Source organism: Vitis vinifera, chromosome 16 (genome assembly GCF_030704535.1).
Source record: "Vitis vinifera cultivar Pinot Noir 40024 chromosome 16, ASM3070453v1".
In the NCBI taxonomy this organism is placed as follows: domain Eukaryota; kingdom Viridiplantae; phylum Streptophyta; class Magnoliopsida; order Vitales; family Vitaceae; genus Vitis; species Vitis vinifera.
In genome coordinates this window covers 4,568,727-4,587,885 of record NC_081820.1, presented here as the reverse complement: position 1 = coordinate 4,587,885, position 19,159 = coordinate 4,568,727, and the positions used below count along the sequence as shown (strand labels likewise).

General features: G+C 33.0%; 2 protein-coding genes across 2 annotated transcripts; one reads left to right on the top strand and one right to left on the bottom strand.

The window, feature by feature from the left end:
• Nucleotides 1-1,099: 1,099 nt before the first annotated feature.
• Nucleotides 1,100-12,488, top strand: LOC100263147 (protein mago nashi homolog 2). Its single transcript, XM_003633973.4, has 4 exons — nt 1,100-1,511; nt 2,915-3,091; nt 7,293-7,357; nt 12,189-12,488. Exons 1-3 carry the CDS (start codon nt 1,293-1,295, stop codon nt 7,350-7,352), a joined length of 456 nt encoding a protein of 151 aa, XP_003634021.1. The 5' UTR covers nt 1,100-1,292; the 3' UTR covers nt 7,353-7,357; nt 12,189-12,488.
• A 489-nt stretch (nt 12,489-12,977) lies between these two features.
• LOC100252930 (mavicyanin) lies at nt 12,978-14,261 on the bottom strand. The gene is made up of 2 exons (XM_002281250.4): nt 13,769-14,261; nt 12,978-13,534 (listed from the first exon to the last, which is right to left on the bottom strand). Exons 1-2 carry the CDS (start codon nt 13,932-13,934, stop codon nt 13,152-13,154), a joined length of 549 nt encoding a protein of 182 aa, XP_002281286.1. The 5' UTR covers nt 13,935-14,261; the 3' UTR covers nt 12,978-13,151.
• Between the last annotated feature and the right edge of the window lie 4,898 nt (nt 14,262-19,159).

Here is a 19,159-nt window from a genome sequence, read left to right as displayed (position 1 = left end):
GTCATTTTTCCTAATCAATAATAAATCATTTTTCGACATGAAAATCGAGCTCGCCATCGAGTGGGAAACGCATGAGCTCGAAATGCGGGGTCCACACTATTGCATTTAGTCTTGTTTGATTTGAAATTTATTTTCTTAGTAAAATGAGAAATTGTAAAAATATGATTATATATCACGAAGAAACTAGCCAAGTAATTCAAAATGAATTTTCATCTATGACTTTTTAAATATTAGTGAGTTTTCACTTTGTAATACTAATTAAATTAATTTTTGAGCTTAAAGTTAGTTTTAAAAATTAATAAATTCTATGTATCAAATATAATTTATTTGTTTAATAAAAATTTTAGAGAAGTTAAATGAAATTTATTAAAACGTGTGTAATTTAAAAGAATATTATATTTGAAGATTTTAGTATTAATATTAGATTGTGGAGGAAGAAGAAGAATTATATCATGTTCGATTTTTTTTAATTTATTTATATTTTCCCTTTATTTTAAAAAACCGGGAACGAAGGATAACAAACACACAATGTGCTTCTAAAATTTTTTAATTCTTATAAATTTTTACCAAAAAAATTGTTTTCAAGTGCTACAAAACTAATTTTTTTTTCTAAAATTATTATCAAATAAACTCTTAAAAAGAAAACCCCTCTCAACATGTGAAGTTTTTTAAATGAAAACAAAAAATTATTTTAAACTAGGATATTATTATTAATTAATTTATTTTTTCATTCTCATTCCAAATTTATATTTTAAAGTTTATCCAAACACAAGAATTAGAAACACCAAATTCATTTATATTTAAATGAAGTTATTGACACAAACATCATTCTTATTCTTCATTCTCATGTACAATGTAAGTGTTTTTTTCTATAATAGTGTTTGGGAGAACCAAAACTAAGCGCTTCTCCGAAAACTATTATAAATGATTTTTTAAAATTTTAAAATATATCCTAAATATTTTTTAAATGATTTATTTGTTTTCAATGTTAAAAGGAAAAACATTTTCAAGAATGATAATGATTTTATGAATTGTTTCAAATTTTTCTAAAATAAAAAATTTAAAATATTAGAAAGAGCTGCCAAACGAGTCTTACTCCATAGAAGGCTATTTCTTTTAGAGAGTTTATACTTTATATCAAAAACCCCCCTTGAATCAAATAACTCTTCTTAAACCCAACCTGACTTTTCAAAACCCATTAACCAGTTTATTCTCGAGCCCATTCACAATATAAAGCATTTTCCTGAGGAAGAATCAGCCGTTTTTCTCCATCTTTTGCATCCCACGGAGAGATGGCGACAGGGGAAGACAGCGGAGAGTTCTACCTCCGGTACTACGTTGGCCACAAGGGGAAGTTCGGGCACGAGTTCTTGGAGTTCGAGTTCAGGCCCGACGGCAAGCTCCGCTATGCCAACAACTCCAACTACAAGAACGACACCATGATCCGCAAGGAGGTCTTCCTCAACCCCGCCGTCCTCAGGGAGTGCCGCCGCATCATCTCCGACAGCGAGGTCTTCTTTCCTCCTTCCTCCTATATCTCTCATATTGCACCAGAAATTTAATGATTTTGTTTTGTTTTGTTTTGATTTGATTCGATTCGATTTGAGATGGGATTCCACTGAGCCACCTACGATATTTATTTATTTATTTTTGGGTTTTTCTTTTCTTTTTTTCTAGCAGTTTCTTAGCAGCGGCGTGGAGTGTTAGGGTTTACAGATTCATAGGAGTTTGATTCAATTGGCATTTTTAGGGTTTTAGCATTTTTATGGTTTTTTTTTTGGGTTTTTCTTTCCTTTTTTTCTAGCAGTTTCTTAGCAGCGGCGTGGAGTGTTAGGGTTTACAGATTGTGGCATTTTTAGGTTTTTAGGTTTTTAGCATTTTTATGGTTTTTAGTGTGTCGACTGTTTTCCCATGGTTTATCTACCAAGAAAATTGAAGAGAACATTATGAAGTTGAAAACCCTAAAAATGGGCAGAAATTAATGATATGCCAATTTATGGGTGTTTTTCTAAGGGAGGAGTCAAGTGAACCAAATGGGTTTCTGTTTTGTTGGGATGCTAATTCGTTGTTTAGTTATTCTCCATTTTTTCCAATAAATTCCAAGCAGCTAAAAGGAGTACTAAGCCTTACCCCTTTGGGGGTTTTCATTCAATTATCATTTTAGGATTTTGTGGTATACATTGTTGTATATATTGTTATTGATCAAAAAAAAAAAAAAATTGTTGTATATATTGTTGTTTTCTATTTGTGAAATTTGGTTGTTTAATTCCTCTAGTGGTACGTTGCATCTCATAATTTGTTTTGTCCGATTTTGTTTGAAAATGGGATTAGCTGGGCCACATGGGTTGTATGTTTTAGGATCAGTTCACTAGAGATGTTATATTTATTTTTTCATCATGGATGGAAAATAAATAAATGTTTTAAGTATCAAACTTCAATAGTTTTTTTAGTTTTTTTTAACCGTTTCTTAGCAATTAAACTGAGTGTTAGGGTTTATAGCTTTCTGAAGGTTAAATGATTTATTTTTTTGTTTTCATTTTTGTGAATCAGGTGGAAGTCCTTATTCACTCATGCAAAATATTTTTTTTTCCATGATCCCCGGGTTCTTTGTGTTGTTTGTTTCCTTAGGATATATGGGAGGAGAAATAAAATTCTGATTGCCCTTATTTACTCATGCAAAACATTTTTTTTTCCCATGATCCTCGGGTTCTTTGTGTTGCTTGTTTCCTTAGGATATATGGGAGGAGAAATAAAATTCTGATTTTAGAAACTGTTGGTTTTCTTCTTGAAGTCCTGCTTAAGGATTTGAGTGTCTGCTCTTCTTTCATTTAAGCTTGCTTTCTGTTTGAAAAAATTGGTTCTTGTTTTCTGTTTGTAAAAATTGGTTGTTGACAGTGGGGTTGTGTTTCTGTAGATTATGAAGGAAGATGATAACAACTGGCCAGAGCCAGACAATGTGGGCAGGCAAGAGCTTGAGATTGTGATGGGGAATGAACACATATCATTTACCACTTCAAAGATTGGATCACTAATTGATGTTCAGAGCAGCAAAGATCCGGAAGGCCTTCGTATCTTCTATTATCTTGTTCAGGTCAGTCATAGGCTTCAGCCAGTTCCTCCTCATCACACATGCCAACAAATAGATGAAAAGTTATTTTATTTTTGACTAGGTTTTTATGTGCTTGTCAAAGCTTTGTCTTGCTTTTGAATGGAAGCTGGGGTTATATGAGTTGCCTTACTAACTTCGTGTTCTCTTTCTCATTGAGGAATTGGTGTTTTTTTGTATTTTATTCTGTGATTCCTAAGAAAATTACTTCAGGCACTACAAAAAATGAGGAAAATAGAAAGGAATAAAATTACAGATCTTATGTGTTGTGAATTAGGAGCTTAATCCAACTAATTTAAATGGCCGTACATCAGGTTAAATTTTTGTTTTTGCTGGTCCCAAATGACAAGTAACAATTTTAAAGTTTAAATTTTACTTTTCCTTAGTTTCTTTGCAATGGAACAAAGGTTTGGGTCTTGCATTTCATTCATTATGTTGTTCCTGAAAAATTTTGGGGTGGGAGTGGATTTGGTGTGAAATCATGAAGTTGATTTGGCTTGATGCTCTCTTTTGGAGGAATCATGAATGCAACTTGGAAGATCATCTTCAATTGTACCATTAAATTATTTAGAAATCAAACTAATGAATGGACCAATATCAGGAAAAGAGCTGTCAGCCATGAGATTGATTTGTCTTTAGTATTGTGTTCATGATTCATCTTTCTCTGTGCTTTGAATGCTTTCTTCATAACTTCCCATTTGGCATCCCGATCAATATCAACTGTTTAGGATTCAAATTGGGCATGTTGTGGAAGAACTTGAAGAGGAAGGGAAACCCCCATGTCATCTGTTGGATGAGCGGGCGGGGCTGTGCCTATCATATCAATAACAGGTTGATTGACGTGAATTAAATTTTCAGTTTACAAAAGCAACTTGGCTGTGAAGTTCAATGAAACAGTGTGCCTTTTCCATCACAGTTCATTACTTGTTGAAGGCAGAGTGCGTGGAGCCCATTCTCATGATAGCTTATTCTAAAATATTTTTATGGACATCTATTTGTTGCTACGAAAACTGACAGCACATATGACTCAGTAATGGTGTTTGGGTTCACTCTATTAGTGCACCTGGTTAGGGAAGTTTAAAGTTTTCAGGGTTGTGAAAAGTTGAAGGAAGGGTTTTATGGTTTAGAAACATAATATAGCAAGAATATGCAACGTGATGATGATTAGTTGCTGAAATTATATAGGGCATTTGTGTCTCCTTCAGAAGTTCTTTGACCTATGCAATTGGGATTTTGGTTTTTCTAGAGTGTTTGTTTCCTTTCTTCATCTTCATCTTTTGTTATCCTTCACCTCTGAAGGATAACTCATTCTTGTAATTTTTATGATGCAATCACACAATAAACCTGTTGTTTCTGATTGGGAAAATATATATATTTATTGCTGAAATTTCAGAAAACAGATTGTGGAAATTTTTGAAGGCTTAAAGTTAAAAGTGGTTTAGGGTTGGGAAAGCTTGTGGAATTTGTTTGTCCATTTGTTTGTTTTTTCCAGCCAAAATGGTTTCATGCAAAATCTCAACCAAGAAATGAAATGATATGGTCCTTGATTCATCAAATCAATTTCAGGTCTATTTAGTATGTCTCAGCTATTTTGATCAAAACAACCCTTCACAGTAGCTATGTACCCATCCTTCTCTCACTCTATTCATCCCTCAACCCCTAGCCATAAACTCTTTTACCATTGATGACATTTGCATCTGAATAGGATGTTTCATTATTTGGTTGGTGCTTTGGTGATTTCATTGGATATCTTTAGTGGAGAGAGAAGGAAGAATGGGGTTTCTTTAGGTTGACTTGAAAGAGCTTTGATCTTATTGGTTTGAGTGCTGGCATGTTGGTGTATTTGTTGAGATTGTGGAATGGGATAAGGGTTACTCTAGCTTGGTGAAACCCCAGAAAGCAACAGACATCTGATTGTTGTGGGACTTATGTATGGGGTGAGAGGTGTAGGGGATTGAGATGATCTTAAGCTTAAATTGTTAAAGTGCGCCTAGGCCTAAGGAGCAATGCCTCCCAGTGATAGTTCTTCGCTTGTCAAGGTGCATGCGTTGTTGGAGAGGTGTAACTCATCTATTTTCCTTTGTATTTTGCAATACTTTTAATCATTGAATTTTTTGACTGTATATTGAAATTTTGTATAATTGCACTAGTTTTTGTTGAAATTCATTGATTAGATCCTCCTTTACCAAGCCAAGGGTTTTGTGGCGGTTGTTGTTCTCTTTGTTTGGTGTATCTTGTTGGGTACTTTCTTCCATGGTCAAACCGATTCTCTTTGGTTGACATGATTCCTTTATGGGAAAAAGATGAAAGAAGGTTTAGAAAACTGCTCCCTTAAGCATTTTTTGAACAATGTGGAGGGAAAGGAATTGTAGATTCTTTTGAAAATGAGGAGCAGTCTGACCAAAGTCTGAAAAGCACTTTTCTTAGCAATATTTTCTTGTGGGTTGAGTTGTATATAGATATGCTTTTATTCTATGGTCTTGATCTAGGGTGTCTATAGATAAGGACCCAATTTCTCTTGTTAGCTTCATTGATTGGTTAGGCTCTAAGTAAGGGCAGGTATTTTTTTTTTTTTTTCCCTCCCCCTTTGGGTTGGGCTTTTAGGCTTTTATTGTGTACTTCCTATATACTTTGAAGGCACTGCTTTTAGTGTCTCCTCTTTACTTTATATATGACTTTTCTTTACCTATCACAAAAAAAAAAATGCTTTTAATTGATTTTTTTTCGATTATTGGCTTTTCATTGAGGGAGGGAGTACTTTTGTGTTTTCTCTCTTTTAGCTGTGCCTTTTAGAACGTGTTGTATTCGTCTTTTATGCTTTGGTGCGCTATTTCTTTGGGCACTTTTTATATTATATCCTCACTTTATTTGCCTATAAGAAAAAGGTCATGTTTAAAATGCTATCCCCACTCAGACCAAGATTTAACTTTTACTTGTTCAAATAACATTTAGGTCAAATTCAGATTGCTGTTCAAGTTAGTGAAGTTAGTTCAGTTAAATTTCAAATGCAACTTAGTTTGTGCTCACCTCAGGCCTGGGATTTGAGTTACGCCTACACGTAATAAGTATTAGGACACTTTGGGTGCATCTAGCGCCTTCCAAAACTATTACCTAATTGTAGGAGGTTGAAGTAGTGGGTTGCTCAGTGGCAGGTTGGGAGGTACTGTTTGAAGATTTTGGAGTGGCATGTGTGTTGTCCATCTTTAGTGATTTTGGGACAAGCCTCATTTTTCTGCGTCTACGATGCCAATAGTTTGGTGCTTTGACAGGGTGGGGATTGAGATTCCTGGTCTACCTTTCCCCTATTGATGTCTTGATTTTTTCATTGTTGTCAGGACCATACATGGGGTTTGTTACTGTTGATGAAACCACAGCTATGAAACACGATCACTGATGGGTGAGACTTTTTGTTTTATGGTTGGTCAGGTTCCCAGCATCTGATTTAGTGGGCTTTGGGGCTGATTGGTTTTTCACCTCAATTTAGGTGGAATCTGTGCCATTGCCTATTTCAGAGGTAGGTATGGTGGTTAAGGATAGGAAACAACGTGCTTTTAGGGTTGTGGATGAGGGGTGGTTGTGGAACAAGAGTAATGCTTGAGCATGGTTTTGGGGCATGAAAAGGAGTTGATTATCTTAGGGGTGGTCTCTCAATGGTGGAAGTGTGAAAACTCATGTATGCTTATGCTACATTGGGCACTCAAGCATGCTTTCATAAAAATTCATGCACATATGGGTATGCAAGAACATGGATTACATTATAGGAAGGGCCAAAATTATTTAAAGGAAAAAGAAACTGGATCCAGATCTCAATCAGCTTGTTCCTAGGTAGGTTCATTTCAGGGGCATCTAGGCACGCCCACATCATGCAATAAAATTGGCATCTTCATGTTATTTTCAGTGATTGTTTTGCATTAGTTATTTGAGACAGGATAGCCTATGTATTGTTATCCCATGGAACATAGGCCATTGTCTTGGAGAGCATGTTTTAAAAAAAATAAATCACTAAAAATTCCTGATTTAACAATTTTGAGTGATTGAGGAATCACTCTCTCATCGGTGAGGATCAAATGCCTTTCTCTTCTAAAGGTGTCATTATTTTACTAAATTGTAGTTTATTTGGGTGTCAGTGTAGTTTTGTACGTGCTTATTCTTACTTCAGGCACATACTTTCTCCATTGTTTTGCAGGATTTGAAGTGTTTTGTATTCTCACTTATCTCGCTCCACTTCAAGATCAAGCCGATATAAGAAGGGTAATGGTTTTATTTGGTGTGAAGGCTTTACAAAACATAGATTATTACTGGCACTTTTTGGTTTTAACACTGATTGTAACCTTTATTTGCTATGTTTTGTGGGGTCTGTTTGTGAAGTTTTAGGGTTGTTTCTAGAGTGAATGTTGGGAAAAGTGACTGTTCAAGCTTCTTAATGAATCTGTAACACCAGATTTTTTTGGAATTAACTTCAACTTCTTTTATCGTTTTTATTGAGAGTGGAACTATCTGCATCTTTATTTGCATCTCAGCTAAATGGATCCAATCTTGTGGTCTCTATGTGGTTTCAAACTTATTATGGTCATCTGGATTTGACCTATAAGCTTCCTGTTCTAATCATTGTCTCTTTGAATTATAATATCTTCACTTTTCTGTTAAATTGATTATCAGTGCTTCTCTCTGCTGCTATACTAATGGGTTAAGTTTACAAGATCTATTGTTGCTTCAAGGTCTTCGCTTAGGTTTTTTTTTTTTCTTTCAACTTTAAATTTCTAATTCAACACAGATTCCTTCTATTACCATTCTCAAGGATCCATCAAAATTTAGTTCCCACCTTAAATCTACTTTGTAGTGAGTACAATACTGTTCATCTCTGTTTCCTGAATTTACTTACCCACGTGCATTCATGAAGTTTGCACTTGTGGTATTAACTTTAAAAAATATTTCGAAATAGTTCTTGTTGTTAACATTTTTCAGTAGTTTGATATGCCCTTGAAGGCCATTATAGTAAATGTGTTGTAGCCACTCTATTGCAAGTGGGAAACTCAGGCTATTTCTATTGAGAAACCATGATCTGCAACTTGTTGCCCTAGAAATTAACCTGCTAAGGATGTTTCACAGCTATGGTAAACAGAAAAGATGACAATGTTCACCTTTTTGAGCACATTTAAAGGCAGAAATCAGCACTAGGGTTTCCTCTAATCAACATTGCAAACTAATTTATTGTAGACATCCCTATGTGTGCACTCTCCACTTAGTCCTGAAATCTAGGTTCCAAAATCTAAGATATGTTTGGAAGGAAATCAGCACTAGGGCTTTGGAAGGAGATCAGCAAGGAAGGTTTGTTACTGCTCAATAATGTTTCATTCTCGGTGGGGGATGGTAAAAGGGTGAGGTTTTGGAAAGACATTTGGTGCGGGAACACGCCCCTTTGTGAGGCCTTTCCCTCCTTGTTTGATTTAGTGGGTTCTAAAGATGCGCGGGTAGCGGACTATTGGGACCCAATGGGGGAAGAGGGAGGGTGGACTCCCCACTTCCTTAGACCTTTCAATGATTGGGAGGTGGAGGAGGTGGAGAGATTCCTTTCGTCCATTCAAGGAAAGAGGTTGGATGCTGATGTGGAGGATAGGATGGTGTGGAAAGAGACGAAAAATGAGATTTTCACTGTAAAATCACTTTATAAGTCTCTTGTTCATAGCTGTGCAGTCTCGTTTCCGTGCAATATTATTTGGAGTCCGTATGTTCCTACAAAGGTGATTTTTTTTGCTTGGGAAGCTTCTTGGGAGAAGGTCCTTACTCAAGATCAACTCAAGAGGAGGGGCTAGATTTTAGCCAACAGATGTTGCTTGTGTTGTGTTGAAGAGGAAACGATAAATCACATCTTTGTTCATTGTTCTAAGGCGAAGAATTTGTGGGATCTTGTGTTTTCTCTATTTGGGGTTAATTGGGTTCTTCCGTTTACGGTTAGAGACACTCTATTAAGATGGTATGTTTCTTTTAAGGACAAGAAGCATAGAAAGGTTTGGCGGGCAGTCCCTCTTTGTTTATTTTGGACGGTTTGGAAGGAAAGAAATAGGATAGTCTTTGATAATGAGGTTTTGTCGATTCAAAAATTGAAAAATTCATTTGTTTGTAATCTTTTATCCTGGGCTAAATCTTCTATAGCTGTAGGCTCCTTAACTTTGTGGAATGGTTTGGTTCTTGTTGAGGGGCAGTGAGTGCTTGTGTTTTTGTTGTTTTTTTTAGGTGACGCTTGTATACTCCCTGTATGCTCTGGGTTGCCTTTCAAGAACCCTTTTTCTAATATATCTTTGTGCATTTACCTATAAAAAATAACAGATTTCTATTTTGAAGAACAAAAAGATAGAAAACATGCTTCTTACAAACAGAGAACTGTTTGGTAACCAGAAAACAACAAACAATTATCTATTCTAATATAAAACAGGGATGGTGGTGAGAAATAATTTAGTTGTTTTTACTTGTTTATTGAAGATTGTTTCTAAAAAATAATTCTACAAATATGGAGAATGATTGAAAACGAAACAATACACATAAAAGTTATTTTTAAAAATTATTTTAAAAGATAGAAAAATAGGTTAAGAATATTTCATGTGTTCAAATAAGATTTTTGTTCTACAAAACATTAGAAAATAGTTCTTAACAACTATTTTTTAGAACAGGTTTGAAAATATGTATACATTTTATTTATTTTTGAGAAGTAAAAGACAAAAGTAAATTATATATCAAGAGAAAAAGGTGCCTAGAAGACAGCCCAAAGCATACCAAGAGGTGCCTCAAAGTGAAAGCCAAGAGGAAGGGTTGCAAGAACTTACCCACCCTCGTTTAGAATCCAACCAATCAAAAAAGTCAATCAATGATAAAGAACCTACATCTATGAACAATTTAGCCCAAGACTAATAATTACAAACACAAGAATTTTTCAATCTTTGACCCGAAAACTCCCCATTTTCGAAAGCAATCCTGTTTCTTTCCTTCCAAACCGTCCAAAAGAGGCATAAAGGGGTTGCCTTCCACACCTTTAGATGCTTCTTGCCCACAAAGGAACCTTTCCAACCAAGAAGAGTCTCTTTAACCAACAAAGGAAGAACCCACAACACCCTAAAGAGAGCAAAAATTAACTCCCACAAAACCTTAGTCTTGGAGCAATGAATTAGAATGTGGTCTATAGACTCTTCTTCAACAAGGCACAAGAAACATCTATGGGCTAGGGTCCACCCCCTCCTCTTTAACTGATCCAATGTTAAGACCTTACCTTATGATACTTCCCAAGCAAAAAAGCCTACTTTGGAAGGCACACAAGGGTTCCAAATGATGCCCTCCACGGAAAAGGGGCTGCATTCCTTGTCTCCAAAGCACCATAAAGAGACTTAACAGAAAACTCCACACTTTTAGTCTCCTTCCAAAGCATCCTATCCTCCAAATCCACAAGAACCCTCTTTCCTTGAATTGTTGAAAGAAAATGTTCCATCAAATCCACCTCCCAATCATTGAAAGGTCTTGAAAAATGAGGATTCCATCCCCCTACCTTACTTGATGAATCCCAAACCTCTGTCAACCATCCTGTTTAGAATCCGCCAAGGCATACAAATAGGGGAAAGACTCGCACAAAGCAACATTGCCACACCACTTATCCTTCCAGAATTTCACTCTTCTCCTATTACCCATTGACACACAATAAAAATCCTTCCTTCGGTGTTGTTACTTTGAAGAAAATATGGATAAAATTTATGGAATGTAATTTTGGTGAAATTAGAAACAATAACTAACAGAAATGGAAAATTGCCATCTAAAGAGTTGGATGATCATATAATTTCAATCAAGATGAACGAGAGACATTATAAGATATTCACTGTATCAGTTATTTTTTATGGTATGGACAATTAATGTGTTAAAAAAATGGATAATTAAAATAATCATTTTTAATAAAAATGAGTGATAGATGGTAGGCGACTTGATGCAGGTGGAAGGGGATCTATGATAGAATTGGCTTAAGGGTGAGGTTTTGGAAAGATAGGTGGTTTGGGGAGGAACCTTTAGCTGTGACATTCCCAGAGCTGTTTTCAATTGCCATTGATAAAGAAGCTTGGGTAGATCAGTTGTAGGAGCAGGTTGGGGAGACTGGTTACTGGAACCCAGTGTTCTCTAGACAGATAAATGATTGGGAGTTAGGTGAGATGGAAGGTTTGCTTAGAAGGTTGCAAGGGCACATGATCAGTGCTATAGTTTGATGGTTGGCGAAGGAGGGCATGTTCTCTATCAAATCTTACTACTCCTCCCTAGCAGGTTGTTTTCCAAAAGGTTTCCCCACAAGCTTGGTGTGGAATCCTTAAGTGCCTATGAAAGTTAGCTTTTTTGCTTGGGAAGCTTTTTAGGATAAAATTCTTACTCTGGACCAGCTAAAAAGGAGGGTTTGGAGTCTTCCAAATAGATGGTATTTGTGTAAGGGTGAAGAAGGGTCAGCAAACCATATTCTCGTTCATTGTCCCAAGGCAAGCATGTTGTGGTACCTTATTTTGGCTATTTTTGATATTCAATGGGCGATGTTGTTCTCAAACAAGGATGCCCTCGTTAGTTGGTGGGGTGCCTTTGTTGGGAAGAAGGCCTAGAAAGCTGCGCCTTTGTGCTTATTTTGGACTTTATGGAAGGAGAGAAATCAAAGAGCTTTTGAATATTTTGAACTAATAGACCACACGATTCTTTGTACATGTTTTTGGAGTGGGTTAGGGTACATATAGAATCTAATTCTTTGTCCCTTTTAGATTTCATAGATTGGTTGGGCTGTAAGTGAAGAGAGGGGGTTGGTTTTTTGTCTTTCCCTCCTTTTTTTGGCCTTGTATAAACTTTTAATACAATTGCTTTACTTATCAAAAATGAAAAAATAAAAATGAGTGATAGAATAAGATATAAATACATTTGTTAGGGCTTTTGCTTAGGTCAACTTGATATACATTGTTTGCTTCTTGCCCCTTCTAGAGATTTGGACCTGTGCATTTGTTAGTGTGAAACAATTCTCTCTTCTTCCTCATAATGAGGAGGATTCAATCGCATTTTACAATTCTATTATAATTTTCAGGAAATTGCAGCTTCAAACTTTTGGATTCCTACCATCTTCGACTCTCCCATTCATGAAATCCACATCTATAAGTCTGGAATGTTATTTTCTTGTTTTTTACTCTCTCATTGCAACAATTTGGAGGAGGCACCAAGAGTTTGTTTTCTTAGTACTTTCTTTGTGACTGAAATCAAGGATAATAGCATTGTTATCTTCTGTAGGGTATTGGGGGAATCATTCATATGGTTCCATATTAGATCTGCTGTTTCACATCAAAGAAAGATGTGATTTTGATCTTCAATTTGACTTCATTTTAGTTTATCTTGTTCTTCTTGGAATCTAAACGGCCTTAAGAAAGTAATTAGAAGGTAAAACTGCTTGCCTTACCAATTGTTTCTTACCTTGCATAGCAAATAGCATGACATCCTGATATTAAGACGATACAAGTTAGGAGTCACCATGTGCAAACTTGACGACTCACTATGTCATCTGTGTAGGTGGGTGAAAACAATGGTTGATAGATGAGTTTGATGAGGCTAGTGAATATCTCATTTCTTGGTTTGTTACTAGCTTTAAGTTTATCTTAAATTGGAATCCTTTTTTAGTTCATAGTTTGCCCTTGGTAAGCAAAATCCTATGCTATATGGGTTTGGGTATAGGTGTGTCAGGTCCAGGTGTGTGTCTGTGTCTAATATTTCACATCTCAAATTTTATGATATAGGGACTTGGTTGGAAAATGATCTTGAATGATACTTGGATGTGAAATAATAAAGGGAAAATTTTAATTAGAAGTAAAAAATTAACATATCCTTGAAAGAAACAAATTTCTCTTTTTTTCATTTTCCTTTTTTCTTTTATTTTATCTTTATTTTATAAAAGACAAAAAATCAAAATAGGCAAATATCAGGGCAAAATAAGAGTATCTGAAGTGATCCCCTTCAAATATCAGAAACAACCTGGACAATTTCAAACAGCCATGTAGGTTTATAAGATCCATAACAAAGTAGCCATGGAACCCAGAAAAGCTGATAGAAGAGAAACCATTCCACCATTGATAAACCCTGTGGAATCTGGAATAGCTGCAGCAGGGTTGTTGTTCTTAGAGGAAGGTCTTGGAAGAGAACCCTCAGATGCTTCGGGAGCACCTGCAGGTGAAGCTGCAGGGTCCTTTTGTACATTTACTTGAAGCTTCATCCCTCCAAGGCAGTGTAACTTGTTCCCACAGACAAAATACCTCTCACCTGGCCTGTTCAGAGGAATTGATGTGTTCCCATTGCTACTTGTTTGTAGGGTGTCAGTCATGTTGCAGCCCTTGAAACTCTCTTCTGTGACCTCATTCACACTGTTGGATGATGAATATTGGAACACTGCATAACAAAAACAATGATTAGGCACCTGTTTTTTGAATTGCTTATTGATGCGCATGTTGGGTATATTGAGGAAGTGATTACATGTGATAATAGATATACTTTCTCAGCAATTGACATGGTAACTTTGTGTAATTGAGTATGAAGTCTAGGAATACCAAGTTCTGATATGGTTTTCTGAATGATGTTTATATACAAAAATATGGTAAATCAGTCAGGTAGATGCAAACTTACATAGAACATCACCCACTATGAATTTCTTGTCCTTAGCCCATGTATCAAGGTCAGTGCTGATGTCCCAGCCAGAGCTATCCCCCACAGTATAGAAGGTAGCAGCACTGCACGTTAGTGCAAAACCAAGAACCACAAGAACACAACCCAGAACCACCCCCTTCCCCATTACTGATGATATTGTCCTAAAGATGGGAGAAAGAGACTATGCATCCATGTATATATATTGTGAAGGTTGTTTATGATCAGATCACCTAATTTCATATCTGGGATTAACCTTTGCTTGTTGTTCTTATATTGTTATTGTTAACATTCGATTTCTGAAATCTTAGGACTCTATTTTGAAGTGTTTAGGTGATCAACTGAAACTAGAGCAATCTAGAATGTAATCGAGACTGTCCATTTGACCATGTGATGCACTAGATTGATGATCACAAAGGGGATGGATGATTTCTTGAGGTTAGGGGCAATTGAATTTTTGGGGTATAGTTTTCATGAATTTGGTAGCGGTGGTTGAAAAGGTATATGAAGGTCGTTGGTACTTGGTAGACGGTTAAACACCTCCCTAAGATTTGACTTAGCAATTAGAATTTCCTTTTTGCAAGTAACCATTCTAACGATTGCTTGTACAACCTTAAATTTCGTAGTTTTATTCATTATTGTGAAAATTTCTGTTGTTTAACATTTAATCAAACGCTAATTAAAAAAAGAAAAAGCTTAACTAAAATTCTAATGGGGGTAGTATTGCTATTAGTGTTTTATTATTTCTTATTTTTGTTTTTGTAATCACTATTCTAGTTTTAACGTTTAAAAGATACCATTATTTTCATGTAGAATCCATTATAATGTTTGTGTTATAACTTCAAATCGATAAAATTTTATCGAGATTGATTTTTTTATTTTTATTTTTATTTTATAATATAGACTCAAATTCAATAAAAACATAAATTACTTAAACATAAATTTGGTTCATTTGGGAACATTTAGATCACAAATATAGGTCCGGTTAAATAACCGTTTTCGAAAACCGTTATTTGAAGTTTTGTAGAATCAAATTTTATTTGAGAACTTAAAATGTTTTTAACTTATTTATAATATTTTTAAATATGTTTTAAAAATAATTTTCATATTCATGGTTTTATTTTTAATTATTTTACAAGCTTGTATAATTATTTTATAAAATAATCTTAAAAAATAAAGTGAAAATAATATAAAATAACTAAAAGATGTTATTTAAAAATATATATATTTCTTTTAATAACGTGTCTTTTTTTTGTTATGGAAAAAAGAAAATTGTTCTTGAAAAGTTAAATAGGCCATAACTTTTATTGTCTATATATAAGTTTTAAAATATCTTTTCGCTTCAATTGTGTAGACGTAGAGAAGCCTATGATAATTTTTACATGCATATCTTTAGAGCCCGATGGTTTATGTAACCACTTTTTTACACCTTCGCATGTTAAAAATGTTTGAGTTTGGTTTTTGTTAAGATTTGAAATCTTAATTCTATTAGAAGTTTAGTTTTTATTAAAATTAGGTTTTTATAATTGTTGTTATATATATAATTTATTTATCATTTCTTTAATGTATTTTTTTTTTTTTTTTTTGGAGAAATTGTTCTTGTGCGATTAGGATGGTTCTATGATTTTCTACGGGGTACTTTGTTCTTTAATTTGTGGATGAAAATATTGAGTTTTTTTTTTTGGTTATTATGAAACTAAAAAGAAAATATAAAAAGCGTGAGAAAGGAAAAAAAAAAATAGAGATGGAAAATGGAATATAAATTTAAATTATTTTTTGAAAGGTTATCCCGAATCCCGATGTGATTTTTGTGATATATATATATATATATATATATATAGTATTAAAATAAGGAGGTTTGAAGGGAAAATAAAAAAATGATTTATTATAATGAATAAATATAGATAAATTTTCATGTTTTAGAAACCATTGATATCATTCAATAAAATAACTAAATAACTAATTATTGATATTAAGTATTAACTATAAAAGAAAAGAAAATTTATAATATGATAAATTAAATAACAAAAGTATTAAAAAAGCATTGACAAGAGAGTCCTAAATTTTATTACAAGTGTATAAAAAAAAAAATATTCAAATAATATTTTAAGAAATGTGAACAAAACATTTTTAATAATTTTTTAAAATATTTTGCTATAGAACTTTTAGAAAAAGTTAATAATTTCACTAATAATTTTTTTTTTTGGATTTTCTTAAACAATTAAATATAAATTGGGATAAATTTTTTATTTAAAAGTTATTATGTGTAAGTACAATGTCATTATTAAAACTAACATAGTAATCTCTAAATTAATAAATACTTGATTAAACCTAAAAGTCTAAATATTTATTAAACTAAAATTAATTATCAATAAAAAAATTTGATAAAATATCAAATATTAAAATATTTTTTTATTAATAATTAAATAACATATATTTGAATAATTGTATAGGTGTTCATGAATTAACAACTACTTGATTAAATCTAATAATCTAAAACATTTAATAAATTTCAAAATTAAACAAACCCACTGTATACTTCAAAATTTGTCCCAATTTTAAATCCCAATTACATGTATTTTTTTTTATCCACTCACCCTTTAATTTTTAGTTTTTATTATTTTATAAATTATTTTTTTATTTTTATTCATTCATTTTATTTGTTGTTATTATTATATTATATTATATTTTTATATATTTATTTTATTTATTTATTTTTCCTCTCTCCTCTCTCTTCCCTTTTCTCCTCCACCTACCTTCACCCATCTACTTTCTTCTCTCTCCTCCCACACTCACCACCGGCCACCACTTCATTTCTTCCCTTTTATTTTTTTATTTTATTTTCTTCTTTTCCCTCCCACTCTTCTCTCTCTTCCTCCAAAAAAACTCCCTTTGGCCCGCCCGCCCCCCCTTTCCCCCCCAATTCCCAAGACTTTTTCCCCAATTTCCCCCCTCCATTCACTCTCACTGGCCGGTACCCCACTCGGTAATCTTCCCATTTTTTCCTTTTCTCTGCTCCCCTCAACTCCCACACGCCGACCCCTAGATTTTTTTCTTTCCTTCTCCATCTTCTTCCTCCTTCACAACACTCCACCGCACTTCCCTTCCAGCAGCATGACCCCAATGCCCACTCCCGTCGGCGCCTTTTCCGACGTCCCTCCATCCCCATTTTTTTTCCTCCCATTTTATTTTAATTTTAATTTTATTTTATTTTGCTTCCCGAGAGCCCGTCCACCCTCACTGTCGCCGGTAGGGCCACCGACCAGTTGCCGCCGGTGAGCCACTACCGGCTGACGACCCTTCCCATCTCATCCGTTTCTGTTGTTGTTATTATTATTATTATTATTATTATTATTATTATTGTTATTGTTGTTATTTTATTTTATTTTAATAGTAATTGTTGTTTGTGAAATTTGAATTGTTGAATGAGTTAATTTATTGTTGGTAAGTTAATACGTAATTTGATTTAATTTATTGTTAGTGAATTAATTTGAAATTTGTTAATGTGGGTTTTTGAGCATATTGTATTTGGTGATTAATTTGGGGATATTTGGATTATATCAATTGTATATTGTTTATTTGGACTTGAGCCTATTGTTTAGTTGTTATTTGTTTGGGCTTATTGGATTGAGCTTGAAATATTATTTCTCTTGACCATGTATTTTTTTTTATGTGGGCTTGTTAACTGATGTGAATTTTGGGGCCCATAATATGGGTGAGATTTGTTGGATTATTTAAATATTTGATATGAGCTTGACCGATTTGAATTGTTTAATTTGGACATGGGACAATTGTGGTGTATATATTAAACTATGCTTAGATTATAAAATATTAAATTTAGGTATAGTAGAATTTATTTTAATTTATCCAATTTTAGGTTTGGTTGATTGTATTTATATTTTTGGTTATTAATTTGGATGTTCTGGGTTAAGATAATTGACGAAATTTATGGGACTAATTTGAAATTGGAATTTGGGTTTGAATATTTGTTTGAGATTTTATACATCTCTAGATATTTATATTTGTGTTATTTTTGTTTCTGCATGGACCCATTTTACAATCTTGTTGACTTAGTACGAATTGATGACACGTGGAGCTTGTTGTAAGTTTATTTGGATACATATTTTATTTCACATTTTTATTTGGTTTTATTTTAATTAGTTCTTGTAAATATTTGTTCGTATATATTTATTGAGTGTATACAGAATTGAACACCGAACAAATTAGAAATTTTGTTTAAATGAGAGGAAGAATTTCGTAAATATGTTCTAATAAAATACTAATTTAAAAATATTCTTATTAATAAAGAATTTTTATTTTTATTTTTTATTTTTTATAAAAATTCATAAAAAAAAAAAATTGTTTTTAATAGAATTGGAAAAATTGTTTTTAATGACATTGTTAAAAAATTTCTTTGTTTAATAAAAATTGTCCAAAAATTGTTTTGTAAATAAAGTTGTTCCAAAAATTAATTTTTAGTAAAATTGTCTAAAAATATTTTTTCAAATGAATTCTTTTTCCTTAATTAAAATGGGATTAAAAGTGTTTTTCAGAAATAGAGAATTTAAATGTTTGTTTTTCTTTTTAATTAAAATTTCTTTTGCAAATAAAGTTATGTCATTTTAAATAATTTATAAAAATCACTCTTTTAAATGAAAATAAATCTAAATACTTTTGTAAATAAAATTGTAAAAATTCATTATTTTCTAGTAAAAGCAAGTAAAAATAATTTTTGTCCCCAAATTGAAATTTTGTAATAAATTCTTTTGATACAATAAGTGTAAATAGCTTTTTTGAAAATCGAATACAACTGAAATTGAGAAAATAAATTGATTTTTTTTTATAAGTAAATAAATGGAAATCATTAATTCAAAATCATTTTTAATAAAATCCTTTGAAATTTCTTTAAAATTTTTTTTAATATCTTTTATTTATTTAATTTAATAATTTTTTTTCATAATCCTCTTATTATTTATTTTGTGTATTTTTGTAATTAGATTTCATAATTGTTTTTGTGCATATGAATTTTCATCATGACTTGTATATTGATTATTTTTCTTGGTATCTATAATTAATTAATTAATTGTTACAATTTCCTTAATTCGTTTAGTAGAGACCGTATGTATATGGGCTTAGAGGGATGCTACGACTCACCATCGTACCTTCCCAATGAGTAACCTGACCCTCGGACCTAGACTCGATTTTTCACAGACTCGTTTTTTCCTTTAGGAGTCGCACTTAAGGTTTTTATTTCTTATTTTATTTTTCCTTTTAAAAATAAAATAAAAATAAGTGGCAACTTCAAGTCTTTTTCTAAAAATCAAATTTTCACCAAACAAAATAAAAATCGAGCTCGCCATCGAGTGAGAAAGC